Below are 24,523 nucleotides of genomic sequence, written 5' to 3' on the forward strand. Positions count from 1 at the left end.
GGAGGGACAGTCTCGATTACACCCTTCGCCAGCAGGGTGGCAACCTCCGCTCTCATGATCGGGGCATTGCCACCGACCATAGTAAAACGGACTCCCCTGAAGCGGGGAGGAGACCGTGCGAATTGGATCGCATAGCCGAGCCTGATAGTTCGGCCGACCCAGCGGGACAGGTTGGGAAGCTCTAACCAAGCTCCCAAGAACTGAACCAGCGGAATCATCTGAACTACAGACGTCCCCCCGGAGGGGCAGCGAAGCGGAGTGACCGGCCCAGGCGTGGGTGGCATAGCGGCCCGGTGCGGGGGCACGGTCACGCTCCGCGTCCTGACAGAGGAGACCAGGGAAGGACCAGCGTTCCACGGGGGTCTGCTCTGCCAGGGGTCTGGCGACAGAGGGGGACGAGAGTGGTGTGGTCCGGAGACGGCACACACTGTCATCCGCGCCCTCAGAGACAGAGGGGGACGAGAGCGGCGAGGCCCGGGAGCGTCGCGCACTGTCGTCCGGCCCTCTGAGGGCTCAGAGATGGGATGCAGCTCTTTGGTTTAGAAAAGATTCTCCCCCAGCCCTCCACCGGGGGAAGGAGTGGCCCTGCAACCACTCCCTGAAGAACTGCAACCCACATCTGAGCTGCCCGTAACGGGAGTGCCGCAAGCCTGGCGTTAGCGGGGCTGCAGGGCTGGTACGGGCAGGGGCGCCTTCCTGTGACCACCTCCACGGCGCGGCGCGGTGCTGCTGGGGGCCGGGCGGGAGGGGGGGGAAGTCGCATTCGGCAGCAAGCGGACTGAGGCGTCTGAGCCGGCGGCTGGAGGCAGCAGAGCCGCGGGGTCAGACAAAATAGCCACAGTCCACTTCTGGGCGGCCGAGAACTGTTGGGCACAGTCCTCGACCGCGCCGCCGAAGAGGAGTTGAGGAAACGTATTCACTCAGCCTCGCGCACATCAACCAGGTTAGCCAGAGATGTCTGACCACCTATGTAGACATCACCTGACTCAGGGAGCGTGCGGCCACCTACGTCGCTCGTAGAGCAAGGTTGGTGACGGCAGGCAGCTCAAGGATGAGCCCTGAATCAGCCCTACCCTCGTGCATGTCATTGAACACCCAGAAGGATGGCAATAACACGCAGTGAGGTGGCAGCCTGCCCCGCAGCTCTATAGGTCCCCGCCACCGGAGTAGACAAGAACCTACAGGCATTGGAGGGGTGCTTAGGGTCGCCACGCCAGGTGGAGGCGCTGTGGGGACACATAAGTGTTGCCACAGAACACTCCACAGGGGGAACCCCAGTGTACCCTAGGCCGCGGCCTCTACAAGGGCAGAGAAGGCGGAAGAGGCCACTGAGCAGTCGCGAAAAGTCAAAGGAGACTTCCACGATCTCATGATCTCTTCATGCACGTCCGGGTAGAAAGGATTTGGGTTCGCCACCCCCAAAAGCCAATCATCAGCCTTAAGTGCTCGGGACATGGCAGAAGGTTCCACACAAGCCCGATACTCGCGGCAGCCCGGGAAAGCATAGCTGTGCACTCTGGATCAAACTCGTTATGCTAGCACATCCGAGGACGGCAGCACAGACGAGCCATCATCTCTCAGACTCCAGCTCACCTTGTGATGCGGTGATATACATGATTTCATCAGCCGGGGGACCGAATGAGACCGCGGGCCCGCGGGCGGGCCGGCGAACTCACCCGGGACTACGCGGGTTGCAATGTGAAAGACGGGGTGTGGACCGAGGAATTTTCGTCGGTTTAGTTCCAAACCTGCCGTCTTAGGTCACCCTGGCCACCAGCCGAAGTATTATCTCACGTGGAGAAAAATAGATCGGGGTGTGGATGAGGGGACTCTCACTCTATTGAGCTCATCGAGTCTCGACCGTTACATTGCGATGGTCACGTTCCCAGTGAGAGAACGTGACACACCCACGAGCGCTGTCTGAGCGCGATCAAAGCCCAAACACTCAAAACAGCGCTCGCGCCCATCAGCTGAATCTATCAGAATACCACACTCAGAAATACACGGGCAGATCGTCTTTAGAAAGACGCGTCTTTAAAAAGACGTGCCGCGTGCAGCTCTTTAGTGAGAGGAAAAACTCTGCGGATGTTGAAGCGACCAGGGAGAACACACAGACTGGCAGACCACTGCTCAGATCGCAGGCAATGTGAAACTCGCTGGATACCGCCGTCACACCAACACCGGAGAGTTCGCTCGTCTCGAAGAGATGTAGTCACTGAAGAAAACTCAGGATTTGGCTTGTGGAGTGAAGAGATGCTCTTGGCTCCGAAGCGAAAACATGATCTGCTTTTGCCGGTATCTCTCCTTAAATACCCACGCAGTGGGGCGGAGATACGCTATGCAAATTCCGCAGACCCATGGCATTTCATTGCCATAGGCTCGTTTTTTAATACTCGAAGATGATAGGCTTTCTGGCGAAACCCCCATTCTCCGTCATCCGACGTAACTCGGAGTGACTACGAAAGGGAACTGTATTTATCAAATTTTAATATTTTTATTTAACATCTGTATTAAATATTTTTGCATTTAATAATAATTGTATTTATTAAAAAAAAAAAAAGCATTTAATAATGGTATTTATTTTCATTTTCACAACAGTGAAAACAGTGAGACAAATTTGTGAATGAATGTGGACACGAATCTGCAAACAAGGATTAGCGTGATGCGGTTTTCTGCACGGATTTCAAAGACCGAGTTGAGATCTACTACCGCTAGTGTTGAACTTTATTTTTTTTTTTTTTTTATTTCCATTTCTCTCTTTTTTTTTGTGTGTGTTATTATTATGAACAGTTTATAATTGACGAATAAATATCCCTTGTGAACTGAATTTTTCTGGGATTATTATTAGGATTTTGTTGTGTAACAGTTACTTTTTGCTATCCTGGGTTAATTTAAATTGACAGGTTTTATCCTGTCTGGCGCCCGAAGTTTTCTTTAAAAGAATTTATTTATGTTAGGGCGGCCATCACCGTTACAGAGTGGTGCCCGAACAGGGACATGAACTACCGGTATATAAAACATGAACTGTAGAACATGAACTGTGAAACTTTGAATTGGGGAACTTGAACTTTGAACCGTGAATTGAACGGGAACTTGAAAAAAAAAAATAATTACAGAATATTGTGATTTGTGAAATCGAAACCTGTGAAATTGTGTTTATTGTATAAAAAAACTAAAAAAAACTGAAACTGCTCATTGTAAATTGGGAGATAATTTTGCAGTTAAAATTAATTCTCAACCGTGAGGAAGTTGTGCTGTGGGGACTCAGTATGTGTGCATTTGATGTGACACAGGGGTTGCGACTGCGCAACTGGGCAACTGGGGTATAGGTTGCCAGGTTGAGATGCCAAACGGGTTGAAATTGTATATGATGTGTGGATTGTGTGTAGCGGTGTAACAGTTCAGTACATTTTCGATACAACAAAAAAAATAAATGCCAGAGAAATTTCCTATTTATTAAAAGAAAAAAATATTTTTAAATAAGTTTGAGTTTTCCATCTTGAAACGTTCAGGTTTATAAATGGGGGTAATCTTTGAAGGATGAACAAATAATGTTTTGGTCATCACATTAAAAATAACATTTAAATATAGGCCTATATTTATATATATAATATTTAGATAATATTTGAGTTTTGAAGTGCTGGGCAAAGATGTGTGAAGTACTTGAAAGCATTTCACTATTCCAGCCAAACTTCCATGGTTACAGTTAGTGTTACTATATTAAATCCATGGTGAATGTTGCTGATCTGTGGACTTAAAGCCTATAACTAGATCATTCACGGCACAATGTTTCTCCTGGTTTCCACGTCAGCGCTGTTTGATCTAATTGAGATCTACGGTTAATAATGGAGAAATTTGAATGCTTCTCACTAGATCTCGCAGCAATGTTATTACTTCAGTGGCGAATTCAAATGTTTTCTTCACTGGATCTCTTAGCGCTGTGTAGTGAGTGTGGCTTGATCAAGATCGGCTCGCGCTGCACAGATGTTGCTGGTCCGAACTGATAAACGGTCCATGAAGCACAATATAATAAGTAGCGCAGTTTCGTTCCGCTTTCATTACGTTTGCCATTTGATGTTGCGCAACGTTGTGGTGGTCGCGCCAGCGCGGATTTTGTCGGCAGGAAAAATGGTCCAAGGAATCGTTCGGTTTGTATGCGTACCGAACCGGAAGCCTCGTACCGAAACGGTTCAGTACGATTACATGTACCGTTACACCCCTAATTGTGTGAATATAATGCATTTAATACAAGATCTGGCAACTGGTCAACATTAGACAAACATATTGGTCCGATTATTCATAAAGGAGTTTGGGCCATGCAAATTACGGGAGTTTCCCGGGAGAAATAACAAACCGGGAGGGGTCCGGGAGATAGGGCTAAAAAACGGGAGAAACCCGGGAAAAACGGGAGTGTTGACAGGTATGTTTTACACTCATTTTACACTTGTAACAATGACCACCCCACCCTCTCCATCCACGTTTGTGGAGATTGAAGTTCCTGCAGTGGAAACTCCCATGTAGCCACCAGCAGCCCCTGTCTCTTTATTCCCTTACACCCCCAATATGACCCAAATTGAGCCCCCTGAATGCAGAGTGCGATTTGCCACCTCTGCCCTGACTGGCTAGCCTGGGAAAACCCAGACAACTTCCGGCCAATTTAGATTTGCTCTGAAAGTTAGTCTGGCAAAGAGCTCATTCAAGCCCATTTCCAATCCGTCGAAATCGAGGCACCAATCAGAAACGTTGGGGCGGGCTTTACACGATGATGACAGCGCTGGGATTTTGAAGCAGATTTTAGCCGACATTACAAAGATGGATGCCGCCGTCGAACATCACTCGTTCGAATCAGCTATCGCGTCTGTTTTAAAGGGGTCATATAATGGTACATGCACTTTTACAAGTTGATTGTACTGAAATGTGTGTTGGCAGTGTCTGTACACAGCCATCATATAATGATAAAAATCCATCTAGTGGTTTTGTTTTAATCTCCTTATATGTTTTCCCCTGCCTCAAATCGAGCCGTTCGAGCCTGTGACGTCACAAGCTCGCACGCCCCTCCCACGATTGTTGAATGACAGCCGCGTTTCAACACAGACCCGCCCTCGCTCGTGAGCTAGCTGTCAATCATAGTCCGCGCGGACCGGCGCGGTCATTGTTGATATGCTGGAGCACTGTCTATGAGCAGAATGGCGTCTAAGCGATTGTGGTGTTCTGTTCTTGGGTGTAATAACGAACACAGCAGTCATTTTAATGTTCTTAAATCCGAACCGCCGAAGACGCAGTGGCTGAGTTTGTTTTCGAAGGGAATATTCCCCACGAGCAACGTCAATGCTCTCATGTTTGCGCGAATCATTTCACACACCAGACTGCTTTATAAACGAGGAGGTATAAAGCTGGTTTTGCTAAGAAGCTGCTCCTGAAAGGATCGGTACCATCTATTCGTGTTCCTGCAGCTGCTCCAGAAGAACTGAAGTGAGTGTAACGTTTTATTAAACTTTATATTAATATTTATATTAATCCTTGTAAATCGCTAGCTGCACGCTTCACAATGAATGCGTCTAAGGTTTACACTCAGGGTACATTACGGCATGTTTTCTATGTATGACGTTCTCAATATAATGCATAATCCCACGTTTATACTGCACAACGTGTTATGGTTATTGTGTTATTGTGTTACAAACGGCGTACGCCAGAGCCGGCTCTGGTGTACACACAGAACAGAGAGGCGGGGTGAGCAAAGCTCATGATCATTTAAAGGCATATACACTGAAACGGCGTGCTGAAAACAGAGCTGTTTTTTACCAGGTAAAATAAGTGTTTTCTTACAATACTAATGAGAATTTTTAATTAAAGTATATTACAAACTTTTAATTTAGACCCTAAAGAATCATATTAGCTTGTACAAAAATGGCATTATATGACCCCTTTAAGCGATTTGAACGTTTCCTTTTTGTTAAAAACCGAGTAAAGAACAACACTCAGAGATGTTTCTCCGCCGCTCTGCATACGTCATCTCCTTCATCGCTCTGATTGGTTTTAGGTCTATCCGCGACGTCCGTTGGTGACGCCCCTCTGGAAATGATTTGTCTATGACGCTTTGCCAGACCATAACTCAGTTACAACTGAGAATGGTCTGGTTTTAACCAGGCTACTGACTGGCAGCACGCCTGTACAAACCCTCACCTGGGAACCACCAAATTCAGACAGCATGCAGCTTTGCACAACACCTGAAACTTCCCCTCCATCTTCTGTGGGACCGCAGGACTTGCCCTTTCAACTTCCCACACCTGGCAGAGGAATTCAACATCTAACTCAGCAAGTGCAAGGAGATTTGGACTCCTTAACCCTTTAGAACCTGAAGCTAAAATAGGTGTTTTTCACACATTTTGATTTTTTGACTGTAAAAATTCTAAAATAATGTGCTATCTTCATGTGCATGGTGTCATCTTTTTCAGAAAAAGATTAGCTTTCAACAAATTACAGTTATTGACCATTATTGTGTGTGGTGAGTTTGTAAATAGAATTTAAATAGACAAAAAATTTTAAAAACGAGAATACTTTTTCTGATTTTTATTTAGAAAAAAAACTGAAAAATCACAAACGAAAGGAACTAACACTTTAAAGTTGAAAAATGAAGTATAATACATCAGATACAAGTCTTTTTTGTGACATTGGGTTGCACAGTTTTCATTTAGGACACTTTTTTTCATACACGCACACATACAAATGCGTCCATTCATAGGCACGCACACATGCACATGCATACACCACATGTAAAGATACGTGAAAGAGTAACGGCCATCCGCCTCCCAAGTTTCATTAAAAATCATCCCAATCCCCTCTTCTGCTGTCTACCACTTCTTTCGCGATGTATTTGTTAGTTTCTTTTACTATTTTATGCAATCCAAAACACTCTAACCTGCTTCGCTTCGTATCTCTCTGTTCAAATCCTTCCTTCCCGCTCTGCCAGAAAGCTGCTGTCATTTGCTGACGGAATTACCGTAATAAGCCGTATATTGCCGAAAAGCGCATGTTGTCTACTGTCAGGGGCAATTTGAATGGTTTTGATAGTGCGAACGGTTGAAGAGTTACGGTACAATGAATACAGCTTGCTGGTCTGTGTCGGCGACGACACAGCCGGTTCTAAAGGGTTAAAGGAGTCAAGCCAGAAACAAGAGAGGGCAATTATTCAACTTTCCCAGGAGGTAAAGGCCAAGTCTTCTCAACAATCAACACATAATTCCAACATGGTAACCAAGATGGAGGACAACCAACAACAGCTACTAAAGTGTATCTTCGATAACAAACAACAGGTGGAAAGTAAGATGGACCAATGGACCAAAGCTACCAAACGTATGATTGCAGAGGAATTGACAAATATGAAGACTACTCTTGTATCTGAGGTGCGTTTCTTGGTTGAACAGCTTCAGGTTGAAATCCAAAAAGAACTAAAAGACATACGCAAGAATTTGCAAATTAGTCAAGATCAACTTAACAAAGAGTTTTAACAAGGGAAAAACCAAATCGAGGAGCTTTGCACTGACTTTCAAAAATTTCAGTCAGAAATGACCAAAAAAATCGAAATGCAGATAACTGACCAACAAAAAGAGGCATCCCTATCAATACCTGCAACCGATAGTTATTTTTTCTCACCACCCAGCCCAGACGCAGCCGCCACCATCTCTTCCACTCCTACGACAGCTAAAAGTGACCATCTTCGACTAACATTCCCCACATTTGGAAGGCCATCCGACGATGCAGACCCTTTGAGTTATTTGACTGGATGTCAAGACTTTTTGGCATAGCACCCCTTGTCGGATGTGGATCTTCTGGCTACTTTTCGCACAGTCTTACATGGAACCACCTGTGATTGATGGGAAGTTGCCCGCTCTTCCATTGTCTTTTGGACTGAATTTGAGGCAGCTTTCCTCTCTGCTTTTCTTTCAGAGGACTATGAGGACGAGTTAGCCGAGCGAGTCAGGACAAGGACTCAAGGAGAGCGAGAATCTATTAGGGCTTTGCTTTTTCATACCGGGCATTGTGCAAGAGATGGAGGAGCACATTAACAGAGTGGGAAATTGTGAAAATGATTCTAAAAAATATTAAACCCCACTTCGCCAGTCAGCTCCGCAGTCGAGTGTCTACAGTGAAGTTAGGCCATCAATTAGAAAAGGACTATGAGCAACCACGACTGCATCACCCATCACTGCCAACCTAAAAACGAACCAGGTTACTGACAACAAACAGTTAACAGTACCCCAACAGCTTGTTGTCCCGGTCACCATTGGCAGATGGAAGGTGTTACGTGCTAGCGTTTTCTTCCCTCCCCTTTTTGTTTATTGGTTGCTGCGTTTCTTTCCTCTGTTGTTGGTTTCTTCCGTTTTCCCGCTCTCTGCTATCCTTGAGTTTTTAGGTGGTGCTATTGGTCGGAGACAACCAATCATCGGCTGTGGTTCTGATATAAGGCACTCTGGAGAACGGAAGAGGAGGAGCTTGGAGTGTTTGTTGGCTTGTGCTATTGTTGTTGATGAGAAGTACTGACTTTGTGGTGGTTCGCTTGCTTGTTTTCCTAGTGGGATTGTGTTTGCTCACTGAGGACTGTCTTACCTGATCTCAAACTGGCACCAGCCCGGAGAGAAGAGAAAAGGGAAGTACGTCACGTGACCTACATTGTACATACATGTAGAAGTACCATTGTTAGACACACTAGGTAAGGAGCGTGTGCAACTATATGTAACTTTTGTTTGGTTAGTTAGTGAAGTTTTAGTTATGGCGTTTTGGCGCTGAAGAATTCTTTATTTTCTGTTTAGTTTTCAGTGAGAGTGGGGATTAGTTAGTGAGTGTTTTGGTTTTGTTATTTTTGTTTGTTTAGCACAGCTCGTTTTCTTTCTCTCTGTGGCTTATTCTTAATATCATTTTTTTCAATTATTTTTCTTAAGTTGTATATAGCTGTAAATAAGTTGATTTGTTTTTTTCCATTTATCCTTTGTCTGTATTGAAAATAAAGCGAACCACCTGTTTGCAGTAACTTGCTGTCATTGATTAATTCGCCCACAATACTCCCCAGAGATCAAAACTGTAGGAAAGTGTTTAAATTTTATTATGCACGTCTTCCTCATACCTCTATACCACCAGGAGACGTAACAGAAGGGTAAAGGTATCGTGGACACTGGAGCTAGCTATATTCTTATACATGAGAGTTTATGGAAGGAACCCAGGAGAGTCTCCATCCCTGGACCTTAGGGCCTCTCTACTTAGCAAATGGCGAGGCCGAAGTTCCGCTGGGGTGGATAAATGTGCAGATTACCCTTCATAACACCAATATTTCGATGCGGGCTGTAGTTCTTACCTCTACATCGCTGACATACACTCACCTAAAGGATTATTAGGAACACCTGTTCAATTTCTCATTAATGCAATTATCTAATCAACCAATCACATGGCAGTTGCTTCAATGCATTTAGGGGTGTGGTCCTGATCAAGACAATCTCCTGAACTCCAAACTGAATGTCAGAATGGGAAAGAAAGGTGATTTAAGCAATTTTGAGCGTGGCATGGTTGTTGGTGCCAGACGGGCCGGTCTGAGTATTTCACAATCTGCTCAGTTACTGGGATTTTCACGCACAACCATTTCTAGGGTTTACAAAGAAAGGTGTGAAAAGGGAAAAACATCCAGTATGCGGCAGTCCTGTGGGCGAAAATGCCTTGTTGATGCTAGAGGTCAGAGGAGAATGGGCCGACTGATTCAAGCTGATAGAAGAGCAACTTTGACTGAAATAACCACTCGTTACAACCGAGGTATGCAGCAAAGCATTTGTGAAGCCACAACACGCACAACCTTGAGGCGGATGGGCTACAACAGCAGAAGACCCCACCGGGTACCACTCATCTCCACTACAAATAGGAAGAGGCTACAATTTGCAAGAGCTCACCAAAATTGGACAGTTGAAGACTGGAAAAATGTTGCCTGGTCTGATGAGTCTCGATTTCTGTTGAGACATTCAGATGGTATTCAGAGTCAGAATTTGGCGTAAACAGAATGAGAACATGGATCCATCATGCCTTGTTACCACTGTGCAGGCTGGTGGTGGTGGTGTAATGGTGTGGGGGATGTTTTCTTGGCACACTTTAGGCCATCGGTTCCCAACAGGGGGGTCACGGCCCACAAGGGGGCCTCAGCGAGCTCTGTGGGGGGTCGCGTCATATTTTGAAAGGTTTGAGCAATGAGCATTAAATAAAAGTCCTTAACTTTTTTCTGTTCAAAATTTACAAAATGTATATAATGAGCGAGTTCATCATGAATCCATTTTCCAATCCGTGTTTTTGTCTTATCCTGAACCACTATGGTACACCTATAATAAGTGTTTACATTGGGACTATTTTACACTGGTTCGGATCGCTGCCGCTGCGGAGTAGCCCAGTACCTGCGTGACTCGTCATAGACGTACACAGAGAGCTGTAGTTCCGGCTACAATATTCTTCCGAAAGACGCATTATTCTGTTAATAAATGGAAGTTTATTATCGCTCGCTATAGCGCCAAAAGCGTAAAAATCAAGCCTCACATTGATAAAGCCTCACAAATAACATGCAAGTATTGAGGCCCCAGACAACAGTCATTTAGTAATAGCCTATATTCTTCTTTTTTTTTACCTACACACCAGTGTGAATATTTTTGTTTTTGCATTTCAAATAGGGCCAATTTATAGGCTTCTCCTAGGCTTACGTTTTTAAATTACAAAGGGCCTACTGATGTTTTTGTTATTGTATTTTCAATATTATAGGCTATTATTTGTGCATAAACATACCGTTTGTTTGAAAAAAAAAACATTTTGTCATCCTTGCTGCAAGCTTACAAGAGCGATAATATCATTAAAAGTGAAGGGGGGCCCTAAAATATTTTCTTGGGAAAAAGGGGGTCTCAGACAAAAAAAGGTTGGGAACCACTGCTTTAGGCCCCTTAGTGCCAATTGGGCATCGTTTAAATGCCACGGCCTACCTGAGCATTGTTTCTGACCATGTCCATCCCTTTATGGCCACCATGTACCCATCCTCTGATGGCTACTTCCAGCAGGATAATGCACCATGTCACAAAGCTCGAATCATTTCAAATTGGTTTCTTGAACATGACAATGAGTTCACTGTACTAAAATGGCCTCCTCAGTCACCAGATCTCAACCTAATAGAGCATCTTTGGGATGTGGTGGAACAGGAGCTTCGTGCCCTGGATGTGCATCCCACAAATCTCCATCAACTGCAAGATGCTATCCTATCAATGTGGGCCAACATTTCTAAAGAATGCTTTCAGCACCTTGTTGAATCAATGCCACGTAGAATTAAGGCAGTTCTGAAGGTGAAAGGGGGTCAAACACAGTATTAGTATGGTGTTCCTAATAATCCTTTAGGTGAGTGTATGTAGCAGTGTTGGGATTAGACTTCATCTTCCTGAGCGGCCTCCAACTTAATGTCTCGGAAAGGAAATACACTTTCAAGTGTTCTCCTGAGGAGGAATACTACTTCCAACTAGGGCACGCAAAGTATACCTGCAAGCAGAGTTCCTTTGAATGTTGTCATTCAAATGTTGTCATTTAAATGTTGTCAATACGACCGTATCGTACTTTCAACGAAAACCAAAGAAATCTAAAAGTTCCCAGCAAAATCTTTCCTTACTAAGTTCTGTTCCTCCCCCACAACCTCTATTGGCTTCATGAGATGCAGACCCTAGCCATACAGAGGATCAAGTCTTAATTGACCGTGCACTAAAAGAAGCGACTTTACCTCACAATGAAGAAGTCCAATTATGTCACATCTTGCAGACACATCAGGTTGTGTGTACTCGCCGACCAGGATGTACAAATGTTCTTCAGCACTGCCTGTACACTCGTCATCAGGTACCTGTTAAACAACGCCCTTATCGGCTCACACCCGCAAAGCAAACTATAGTAAGAGAACAGATAGAAGACATGTTAAAGGCTGGCATCATAGAACCATCTTCAGCATGGGCATCACCAGTTGTTTTGGTTCCCAAAAAAGATGGTAGTCTCAGGTTCTGTGTTGACTATAGAAAGGTCAATGCCCTCACTGAAAGTGATGCATATCCAATTCCCAACATCACAGAGATCCTGGAGTCACTCTCTGGTGCAGCCATTTTTACAACTTTGGATCTTAATAGCGGTTATTGGCAGGTACCCATGGAACCTCAGGAGCAAGTCAAAGACCGCCTTCATCACGTCTGGGGGGGGGCTGTACCATTTCAATGTCATGCCTTTTGGTCTAAAAAATGCAGCAGCAACCTTTCAAAGGCTGATGGAGATCGTTCAGAGAGGATTGGTTGGAACCATTTGTTTCGTTTATATCGACGACATCATTGTTTAATTCAGTAAATATGTTTAAAAAATATTGCATTAAGCATATTTAAATCAACTTTGACTGCCCTAAAAACCCATTTATTACAATTCTAAAATTTACCACAGACCCCCAATTACCATCTTGCAGACCCCAGCTTGAAAACCATTGTTTTAATTATCAACCCTATCTATATCCAGTACTAACAGGTGCATCAAATCAAACATACAACAAAGCAATCTCCCTAGAAAAACATTTTATTAGGCATACATTTCTTTCCCAGCATGAATATGCCCATGTATCCAAAAAGTAAAGGTTTATCTGGTCAAAATTGATTGGCCTGCACAAAGACCAGACCAGAACCCCTCTGAACACCTTTTAAGATGGAATGCTGACATTGACCCAGGCCCCACTGCCAGCATGCCTTACATTACTAGCATAGCAGTTCTGTGAATCCATGTTCTAGAAGAAAGCCCTCCCAGAAAAGTAGAATTGGTTATAAAGAGAGAACCAACTTCCTTCTCCTCAGGAGACAAAGCATGCCCTTGCATCTTGACAATCGCTTTACACAGGCATCTGAACTGGATGTTACCACATTCTACACTTTCACGCTTCAGAGAGTACTACTGAACTGATATTTCTAGCAACTGTCTATTTTTTTGGTTCAAACACTCCAGGATTTTTTTTTTTCACACTTTGCAAGTGGGAGATTCCACTTATTATCACATCTTTTTTAAAGAAGCAAAGTGTCAGAGAAAGAGTGGGCTGTGAAGAAAGACTAGAGCGAGGGAGAGACGCGGAAAGTACACTGAAAATAGAATGTGAAAGAGATATTGGACAATCACTCGCTGCATGTGTCTGAAAACAGAAACAAGGCCACATGTAGAGATATTTGGCAAACTTTTATCACTGAATGTCGCAGAAACACAAAGAGCTCAGGGACGCACACAATGTTTGATTGTTATGTGTTAATTGCCCACTGGGACACATAGGGTTGCGTATATGCAAATGGTCCCCTTCACTGTCAGACTCTCTTCTCAGCTGGTAGAATGAGAGATAAGGAGCAGGTGGTGAGCAACAGAACAATAATGGGCCGCCTCTTCAAAACAATACCAGAGAAAGAAGACAGACTATACATTTGATGTTAGATTTTAGATGTCCCTAGTGAAAAAGAAGTACCCTTTAGCATACCTTTAAAAATGGTACTTATTACAGAAATAAAAGATGTTAAAACATTTAAAACCTTAAAAGAATATACTTAAGTGCGAAATGAATGTAATGTTTTTGGACTCTTAACTGAATGTTAACAGCATTTCAATTATGTATTATATTTTAAATGTATATTAAATTCAGTTAGTTCAATGTGACTAAGTAAAAGTAAGACTTAAGTGCATATTTATGTAAAAATTACATCTTTTGTTTTTGAAATATGGTTAAAGTGTACTGACGAATGTACTGAGAAGTACTTATGGTAAACTAAAATATACTTTAATACAATTTCTATTGAAACTTGATGAAACTTCATGTTTAAAATATTTTTGTAATTACACATTTGTAATGATTCAGTTGCAATTTAGTACATTTAAAATATATAAACTTTAAATGTAATATTAAATAAAGTCCAATATTACATTTCAAATACAATCAGGCACTAAATATGTGCTTTAGTATGTTAGTCAAGACAAAAATACAAGGTGATCTGATGAGTATTTGTTTGTATTTTTATTTAAAGTGTGGTTCTACCACACGTACATTTACTTAAGTTTTCATACACATTGAAACGTACAATATTGACATATTGAAAGCACTAAAACGTAAATTATTTACGTATGAAAAACTTTTAGACGTACAAATGTGTACGAATCCTTATTTATCAACATTAATTGTAGCATTCATATTTTGATTCTATTGTTCATTTGTCATGTCAATGACATTATGACATTTATTAAACAGAGTTTACTCATCTACTTTATATGAAAGGATAACATTTCGCTCTGTTCTGTGACTTCTGCTGCTCTTCGAAAGATTACATAATGTTAAACAAGACTACAGTTCAAACCCTTAAAATGAATAATTTTCTTAGTATAGTCCTATGCTGTGACTGACAATAGAAATGAAGCTTAGCACAAGTTCTGCCAGGAAGACTCAATTGTTCACGTCATGTATTACCTTCTTATTTATCCAATCATATCCTAATAGCCAGTATAAAAGGGTGGTACTTACTCATGTCTGAGTTCTCAGATGCTGTCGCTTCAACCACCTCCATCCTCCCCATCCACCACCAGACGGGACTTTCCTTCATCTCCCTAACATTTCTATGCTGGATCCTCCCCTCCATCCTTCCCATCACCTCCAGACGGGCTCTCCCCTCTACCCTGAAGACGCCAGGATGTCCTCTCCCCCTTCCACCCCACCACCACCAGATAGCACCCTTCCTTACTTCGCGGGGTGGGCTGCGCCCCTGCCTTCGTCTTCAGGCAGGATATGCAGATTCCGTACCCTCGGAATGCGAGTTACGGACGGGGCCTACGCCAAAGAATTTGATTGCTTGCTGAGCTCGTAAATAAATGTTTATTGTCTCAGTATTAATTCTCCCGAGTCTTTCTGGTAGAACTAAAAAATACGCAAAAAACGGAACATAAATTCACAAAAGTAATCAATTTTATTTGTGCGCTGTAATCCATATATTTAGAATCCATACGTTTGTAAGGAACAGACCCAAATTCAAGACTTTATTTTGCGATCTTCATTAAACGTCAAATCCTGTGCTCATAACAAAATGATGTTTTATTAACAAAGTTCGGGAGGAGCACGTTCAGATAATTAAACCTAATTAAACAAACGTGGAGCACATTCAGATAATCAAACCTAATTAGACACGAGTGGTGCTTAATCAACGAGTTAAGCGCTGTGTATATATACAGCAAACTTAAACTTAACTTACAGACAGTTTAACAGCATCCCTCCACCACCCCATCTCCTCACTTATAGTCCTAATACTCTTACAACAACGGGGGGAGTACTCTGGGTTCGGGCAAAATTCCGAGCTCGGAGCCCTCCCCCCGGACAGCACGCCAAATACGCATAATCTTTACTCTGTTTAATTGATGTAAGTGTGAACTCGTGAATCGTAATTTAAACCACTTTTGGTATCGCTTTTGACATTTTTGCAGTAAATACATTATTGTGATTCCACTTGTCTGTCTATTATGTTTTTCTTTTTAAATACATATTTTAAATAAATACTTATCATTAGGTTTAGAGGTAGAAGTGAGATTAGCGGCTCAAAAATTGGTCCATTATGTTTTATGTTCTTTTTATATTCTCTATAAAATGGAAAAAGAGCAATTATACAAATATCTTTATGATATAAAGGATTCATAAATATGTTACGTTTTTTTTTTAGCTGTAAATATGTAATAATGTTTACGTTTAAATGTTGTCAATACGTCCGTATTGTACTTTCAACATCTATCCAAACATACAAAAATGTAAGTTTTACACCTGAAAATGTTACATATTGATACCTATATATTAACAATGAGACCAGGCTGAAAAATAAGTTTACTTCTTTAAAGCATAACAAAATTGGTATTTAATTTGAAATTATTACAGTACACTTTTTAAAAGTGTATTAAAGTGTTTTAGTCAAGTCAAGTCATCTTCATTTATATAGCACTTTTAACAATGTAGATCGTTCCAAAGCGGCTTCACAGTGATAATAGGTAAATAATAAATTAAAGTAACAGATTGTTTTGGCTTTATGGCAGCTCTAGAATAAAGTTATTTTCCAGGTAAAGTTAGTTTTGATTAATTCTCTTCCGTCGCAACGATCATTAGTTATTAACTTAGGGGCCGCTAACACGACACCATTTTAACAGAAAACTCTTAAGTTCTCTCTACGCAAACTTTAAAAACTCGAACTTGTGAGAACGCTGATAGCGTGCACATGCGCATTAAGAGTTTAAGAGCACATTTTAGTAACAATCAAGTGTACTCTCTTTAAGTACATTTAAGTGGCCTTTTATTTTATCAATATTATATTATCTGCAACTTTCTTCAAGAAGTTTTTTAAAGTACACTGCAAGTACACACTCAATACAATTAAATGCACTTCCTTTTAACAGTGGGTTATAAGGATTCTGTACCCCAAATTCAACATAATCAGCAGGAATGAAGTGAATTTGTTTTTGATTTATAGGGCTCATTTGGACATTGTAAAGCTAAATATCTGTAGAATGTAGCTATGTGTTGGGTTTATGTTTGGGGAATTACAGGCAAGACCCCACTGAAACTAGTAGTATGAATTATATCCCCAGTATTAATTCTAAAGCTAAATATCTGTAGAATGTAGCTATGTGTTGGGTTTATATTTGGGGTATTAGAGGCAAAACCCCACTGAAACTAGTAGTATAAATTCTATCCCCAGTATTAATTCTAAGACCCTCATGAGCAGCAACAAATCCAACCAATGAAATAAATTATAGCACAAAGGTCATGTCTGAAACCAGGTTTATGTTGAATAGTAACAGAACTGCAACACACTGTTAAACCGCAACGGCATCTCAATTCAAATACATTCCACAACAAATAACAACCTCTAGTAATCAATTGAGGATTCTGTTGTTATTTACTGTTCAGTTAGTTACAGTTCTTGAATTTTACTGGCTGGGCGGCACTCCAAGATCACTGACGCACAAGGACTTTCAATGTTTATATCCCACTGCTTGTCTTTGCAATGTTCCAAACAGGCTGTCAGTCAGGTTAGTGGTGGGGATTTTCAGTGACTTATTCAGCAGGCGCTTCCTTTTACAGTACAGTACTTACGTGTACTTACAGTGTACTTACCTAGAAAGTACTGGCTAATATAAGGTATGTACATGGGTTAGGGGTAGGTTTAGGGGTAAGTTCAGGGTTAGTACCTAGTTATTACCCAGTAATTGTAATTACTATAATAAGTGCATAGTATGTACATGGGTAACAGGACTGTAAAAGGAAGCGTTACCAACATTTTTTACACCAATAGGTTACAAGTCTGTCTTTTGTGCATTATGAGTTAGTCATTGAATCCTTTACTCAACTGATTTGTTCAAAAACACAAACTCTTCCAGGAACAAAACACCACCTACTGTGTGTTGTTGTTCAGAGACACACTATAGTTGATCCTGCTTTGGGCTTGTATGTAACCATTTTCGTTGGCAGAGTGAAAAGAGACAAAGCACCTGGCAAAATTTAAGTCAATATTAATCGTGTCTCATTCAATTACATGGAGAGGTCAGGGTTTTAGACCTATACTGCTGCCAGCCATGAGGGAGGGAGATTGAAACGCTTTGGCTTCACTTTTCAGGAACTTTGCAGCACACTTGATTGAGCCAGGCAAAATTACAAAAGAACTCCTGCTGATAACTGGAGTAGCAAGGTGAGTAAGGTGGGTGGTGCTCGCTTTAGACACGACCAACCCAAACTCGAATCCGCCTTTTTCCTAACTCATTCTTCTCCCTTTTCCCATAGCATTTCATCTTGGAGAGGCATTTATTTGTAAAAAAAAATTGAGGAAAATATTTGAAAAGTGTAAATAAATTGCCCAAAGATTATTTAATTATGGGAATAAAGTGTAAAAATGGGCAGTGTTAGGAATAGGTGGATGGCTTTAGGGATAGGGACAAAAGAGATAGCATCCATTTATGATTTTATTAAATATAAGTAAATGCACTCAATGGGCCCTATCTTGCACCCGGCGCAAATGACTTTGTACACTGAGGCATGTATCATTCCTATTTTGCACCCGCGCAAAGCGGACTTTTCCCTCCACAGACACACGTCGGTTAACTAAGAAATACACTTGCGCTCCCCGGGGCGGTTCAGTGCAAAGAGGAGGCATGTTCCGGCGCAAACTTTCCCTCATGCTATTTTGCTGTTCTATAAAACAATTGCGCCACTGACCAGAAAAAACCTAGTCTAAAGTCAGTGGCGCGTTGCGCGTTGTTCATTATGCTATTTTAAGGGCGCATTCTTGGCCATAATCAATGTAGCGTGTGCACAACGCGCATACACTTTGATTCTCTCATCTAAGCAGCAGTTTTCATTTTTGCAAATCATACATTATTACTATAGATAGATAGAAAGATTGCCGTCGACTAATTTGCATGGTCGATTACGTCGACTAAGTCGACTAATCGCGGCAGCACTAAGATAGATAGACAATTTATTATAAAAGCATACATGTACCTTACACATTTACCCAAATTATCATACGCCTGTTTAACAGAAGTTAATTTGGGTGGGTTTCTCCATCCCCAATGTCACTTCTCTGTGTTTTACGGCCCTTACGAGAACGTTGCTCTCCTCGGCTGTGAACAACGGCCGAGGAGCTCTCCTCTCCTGGCGCGTGCCTGGCAAATCCGCCGTTATAATAGCAATCAGCTTTAGAACAAGCGCGCCTGCTCTTAAAGGGAATGTGAGATGACGCTCTGATTGGTTTATTTCACGTTACGCCCAAACCATACCTACACTGTTAAAAATTGCTGTAAAAATACAGCCAATTTCCAACAGTAAAATACTGTTATTTCAATAAACTGTTTTATCCTGTAAATTTACAGTCTATGTTCCATAAATTAATTGCTTGCTGTAAATTTACAGCATTTATGTGTAAACCAATTTGTTCCTGGAAAAAACAGTCTTGGACTGTAAAAAATAGCACGTGTGGGCGGGACATCTTCAACGCGGTCTCTTTTCGAACAGAAAGCAGTCAAAGAACAAAATGGTTTCGCAACACTCCTGCTGTCTTAAAGAAGGCCACTGTTCAAGGTAAGTTTATTTCTTTGCTGTTATTCTATTATGTTGCTCCAGAGTACCTGTAAAATCGCCTTTTTCATGAGGTATTTTTTTTAACTGCTTACTGAGCGCGAATCGCGTTTTGAAGACAGAGCTCGACGGTTGAGACATTTCGCCTATCTGCTAATGAATGCTCTCTGAGCTCCGATTAACGTAAATCTATGCGATTATTACTGCGAATTCTTTGCTTGGCTAAAGTTGTTACCATTTAGAAATTAGTTGGGCTTTCTTTTGTAGTAGCCTAACCCTTAACTCGATTTATATGAATTTGTGATTCAGTAACGTTACACGGTGCGAATCTTACCAGATGCATCAATTCGCATAATATCATGCACATAAGATGGAGAATAATTACAAAACAACTCGAAATATCCAGATCCAATGTTGTAATTAAAATGTAGTGGTCAATTTGTTTAGTTTCCATCCAAATAATATTAAAATTCCCAAAGCAAATTAAATATGTTTTTTTTTTTTTTTTGATTTAGTGATGCAAGTACCTGCGTTTTTGTGAGATTCACATGTAAGTTAGGCCTAACGTTATAGTATTAAGTCAAAGAGGTTGTGTTTGAAAGACGAGGCAGAGACGGATATTCTTTGCGGCGCGAAACACGTTTTTGCAGACAGACAGTTATCAACAGCTGAGGCATTTCACTATTCAATGTTCTCCGCACTCTGACGTCGATTTTCTTTGCTTGGTTAAAGATTTCGAAATAATTATTTTCTTTTTTTTTCCTAGGAATCCTTCACTTGATGTAAATGTTTTACTGAGACAGTTTGCCCTAATCTTTGGTGAGTTTCACGCCATGTATAACTTACTTGCAAACTTTGTGCACAATCATGCAGTAACGTTACCATTTTTGCATTTGATATTCCAGAAGTAGCCTAACACAGAAGCAAGGATGACCGACACATGAGCTTCACAATTCTGTCACGTCACCATGTCCCTGGTGAACACTCTTATGGCAGTAGGTAATGATTTATAGTTCATTTAGTATTTATTTTATTTTTGTTTTTCTTACACAGTTAAAACGATTAATATTTTTATTACACACATCTATCGTTTGGCTTCAGATTTAGAAGACATTGATTCATCCACAGTGGTCTTGTGAATTAATGTTACGATCGTGGTGTTGTTTTTTAAGTGACAAAAGAATTAAGATTAGTTAAGTACATTAACATGATCATTTTATGTTTCTTTTAAAAGTGTTTGCAGAGTATGTGATCACTTTTTGCAGAGTATGTGATCACTTTTTGCAATGTGCTTTATTTTAGCACTAAGATTTTCTTGATTTTCTTTACTCTCAGACCTGGATTTCCTCTCAGACCAGATCTGTCAAAAGCTGATGTGGGACGTATTGGCTGTTTTTTGCCTCTTCCTACATTTCTTCACCCATTGGTTCTCGTGATTATCTCCTCTCAGATCTGGACTTCCTCTCAGGCCAGATCATTCAAAAGCAGGTTTGGGATATTTTGGCAGTTTTTTTTTTTTTTTTTTTTTTTACCAATTTTTCATCCATTGGTTCTCAATGTTTTCCTCTCAGACCCAGACTTAATCTCTGGCCTGGTTGCTGATGTGACATTTTGGCTGGTTTTAGTGTTTTGTTTGTTCGGGTTTTTTGGGGTTTTTTTTGCCTCTTTGTAATGTTTCTGTGTTTGCCTACTGGTTCCTCTCATTGAATTTTAAAATGTATTTTCTGTGACTTTTTTTTCCTTAAATACTGTTAATGTATTGTTAAAACCTGTTACTTATTTTAAATAAATGGCAAACAATGTACTAATACATAATCTATTTTGTCTTTATTTTTTCCATTGAGTAAAAAGTCTGTTTGGAATGTCTGTATACATTATGCTACATATAGGGATGTTAATAGATATCAGACAATAGAGTAAATAAAAAACAGTATTTATATTCTAACTTTATGCTGCCAGTACTTTGTGAAATTACAGCACAGCCTTAAAATTAAAAACTGTAAAATTACGGTAAAGGGCTGGAACCACAGCTGCCAGTACTTTACTGTGAAATTACAGCATTGTTGAAACCGTAAAATTACGGTAAAGGGCTGGAACCACAGCTGCCAGTACTTTACTGTAAAATTACAGCATTGTTGAAACCGTAAAATTACGGTAAAGGGCTGGAACCACAGCTGCCAGTACTTTACTGTAAAATTACAGCATTGTTGACACCGTAAAATTACGGTAAAGGGCTGGAACCACAGCTGCCAGTTCTTTACTGTAAATATACGGGTGAATTTTTTACAGTGTATGAATAATGAAGCTACTTCAGACCAACCCCTTTTAGATTTGTGCCAGGCGCAAGAGGCATTTATCCCGCCGGGAAAATAGCAACAGCGCCGGGATCCGCCCACAAAGTTACTTGCGCTTTGACACTTGCGTTTCAGATCGTTAAAATAGGGCCCAATATGTTATTACCGCATACTGTTTTATAATATACTACAATACACTTTGGTGCAAATAGTATCTGCTACTATTTAGTATAAATAGCATCTAACAACTATTTACACTTAGTGCAAATAGCTAAAAATAGTGCAAAGAAAATACTGCTATTTTCACTTAAGTGTTTCACTTTTAGTGCAAATAGCCACTGCCTTCTTTTATATATTAAAAAATTATATATATTTATTTATGCAGTGTGTGAAATTTAATCAACCAACTCAGAGCCTAATTTATGGAAAACAAAGATAAAATAATTAGTATTGTAACTAAGTTGATAAACTAAATATGTCAGTGAACTGAAATGTTTACTGCTTTGCAGTCATGAAACTTAATTAATCTGGGGACATAAACTAACATTCTGTGTTATTAAAAGAGAGTTCTAATTGATCCGCAATGAGTCTTTTAACATCTTTCCATGTTTATGGATTAGTTTTTTGGATGCAGTGAGTTAATAAGTTGTCAGAAATAAACAAGACATTTGCTGTCACTGGTAGCCTTTCTAAGAATGCAATCATCTGATGCTGACAGCTTTTCATCATCCGTCAGGTTTGAGCATATGAATATGTATGTGTGAATTATAAATTGTTTGTTCTCTAACATTGTGTCATATAACAGCCCAGCTCCTCCTCCTCTTTTTCATTAGTTTGTTACATCTGCGATCAGTGAAGTGTGTTCTTGTCCTTTAGATCCCACAATGCCTCCAATCTACAGCCTTGCAGGGCAGTGACCCCAAAACTGGACGAAACCCCAGAAGGCAGGCCACTTAAGGGACTCAGAGTGTTGTCGGCTAAATAAAAGGAGCGGAGTGAGAGGCCCACTTGTAAGGGAGCCGCCTCCCTCCCCTATCCAGCAGAGATGGAGAGGGTCAGCCACGAGCCTTCTGCACCCTTACAGCTCTCATTCTCTGTTCACGTCTGCCACCCTCTTAACCCTAAAATCTCCCTTTCCCTTCATATTGATATCTGTCTCTCTCTTCTCCTGAATTTGGGCCCCCTTCATCCTTCATGTCGCTGTCTTTATCCCAGGGGAGTATGTGTGGGGGGTCAGGGTTAGGCAGGTGCAGAGCCAGTGAGAGAGACTGAAAGCAAGAGAAAGAAGGGGCAGACGGTGGCCGCGCACTCCGTCTGTCACCCAGCTCTGTTTCACTAACTACCCCCCCCCCCCCCCCCCCCCCTCCCCTTCCCCCTCCCCCTCCCAATGCAAGATTCAGAGTGGACTAGACTACATAACTCTAACCAGGATACTGAATATGTACCCTGGAAATGATCGCAGATATTTTGAGATTATCCACATCAACCAATATCCGTGTTATCAAAAAGTTATGTTCTATTTAGTTTCACTTTCATAGTTTGTTTCTCTTCAGTTACTAGTTTCCTTTGTTCTAGTTTCCTGACAGTCATTAGTTGTCATTGACATTCATTAATGAGCACACCTGTCTGTATTTAGTTCATCACCTTGTCTATTCAAGTTCCTCTTTTTTTTTCTTACCGTGTCCGGTAGGCTATTGTTTGTGTCATTGCAATATGACTTGTGTTTGCTCTTTCTACAATTACCTTGTTGTTATTTTGAACCACTTAATCGACCTTTCTCATCATTGGACTTGATTCATGACACATGTCCACTTGGTCAATTAACAGAAATTATTATTTCCACACTTTGTCAGATCCAAATTAACATTTTCTGGGGTTTTTTTTTTTGCTTGTTTTTGTTTTGTTTTTAGCAACTTAATGTACCAGGGGTTGTAAACCTTTTAAATTCTGTTTCAATTAAATTCTTCAGTTGAATTGAGATAAAAAGAAAAAGAAATAGGATACAGATCTGTGTTAGCACGATAAAGCCTTATTTAAAAGTTTAAAATATGTTGATGATTCACATTCTAGGCCTTACACAGACATAAGTTATAACTCATGGAATTGAAAGAGAACCAATACTTACATTGAATTTCATCCAATCATGCTATACATTTAATTTACTATCACTGAATTGTATTACAGTAGCACTGTATGCATTGGCGCTTTATTGGCAATTTATTGCAAATATTGGCCAGCCATTACCAGATATATCACCCCCTCCCCCCTTCTGCTTCTACTACTTTACTTTTTCTCATTTTATTAAACAATGTTATCAATTATTGTCATATTAGTAAACAGGACAAGGCCTGCGCTGCACATAAACAGAGTTACACCTAACCAAACTGACAAATGCAGACAAGAAACTGTCAGGCAACAAGAGCAGAAATCCTACCTTGTCAAAAAGAGACTTCCATTGCTGAGAGAAGCATTTGAAGACAGAGAAAGAGGGAGGAGAAAGGAATGAACACAGAGATATAACTGAGAAAAAGATGACTCAACCTAAAATTAATCGATTTTCTTTGCTGTTTTTCAACAATATACATACATCTGCACATTGTCACTTACGTCCTCTGGAGCTACAGGAAGGACATCAGTGCTCTCCAGCACCTCGATCTCTTCTCCCTCTGCGTGAGCAGCGACGGCTGGGGATGAGTTCACCATAGCCCCTCTGCTCCTCTCAATCCACTCAAAAAACGATTATCTCCTCTCATAAAGTTCTGTCATGATGTCTTCCACATATATATCCATATGGTTTTGACAACTCAGAACTTCCAGCAGAGCTAAATTGGCACTATTCCAGATCTGTCATACTAATATCCTATGGCAAGTGAGTTTATCCCAAACTAAGTGGGTACGTAGAGTTCCTCCTCGCTTCCATATTTCATTACAGGATGTTTTAGACACTTTAAATCCACAGCACGTCACACATAAGTTCGCGTTAGATTTTTAAACACGTCTGTCTTTCCCAGTAGCGTCGGGCTTCATCCTTAAACAGTCACCTGCAAGAGAAACAGCAATTCGTTCTCAAATACCTTCATGG

General features: G+C 41.1%; 1 protein-coding gene across 3 annotated transcripts in view; it reads right to left on the reverse strand.

Moving 5' to 3' along the window:
- Positions 1–24,241, reverse strand: part of rhbdl3 (rhomboid, veinlet-like 3 (Drosophila)) — a 145,385-nt gene extending 121,144 nt beyond the window's left edge. For 2 of the 3 annotated variants that reach the window (XM_056246181.1, XM_056246182.1), the window contains exons 1-2: positions 24,049–24,241; positions 23,876–23,899 (exon numbers count right to left, since the gene is read on the reverse strand). In XM_056246181.1, the coding sequence (XP_056102156.1) occupies positions 23,876–23,899; positions 24,049–24,144 (120 nt within the window). In that variant the 5' untranslated portion in view covers positions 24,145–24,241. The remainder of the gene's footprint in view (positions 1–23,875; positions 23,900–24,048) is intronic. The other variant, XM_056246183.1, reaches the window with a different exon arrangement.
- Between the last annotated feature and the right edge of the window lie 282 nt (positions 24,242–24,523).

The sequence above is a fragment of the Rhinichthys klamathensis genome, unplaced genomic scaffold (assembly GCF_029890125.1).
Source record: "Rhinichthys klamathensis goyatoka isolate OS25496 unplaced genomic scaffold, OSU_Roscu_1.1 h1tg000036l_1, whole genome shotgun sequence".
NCBI lineage: Eukaryota > Metazoa > Chordata > Actinopteri > Cypriniformes > Leuciscidae > Rhinichthys > Rhinichthys klamathensis.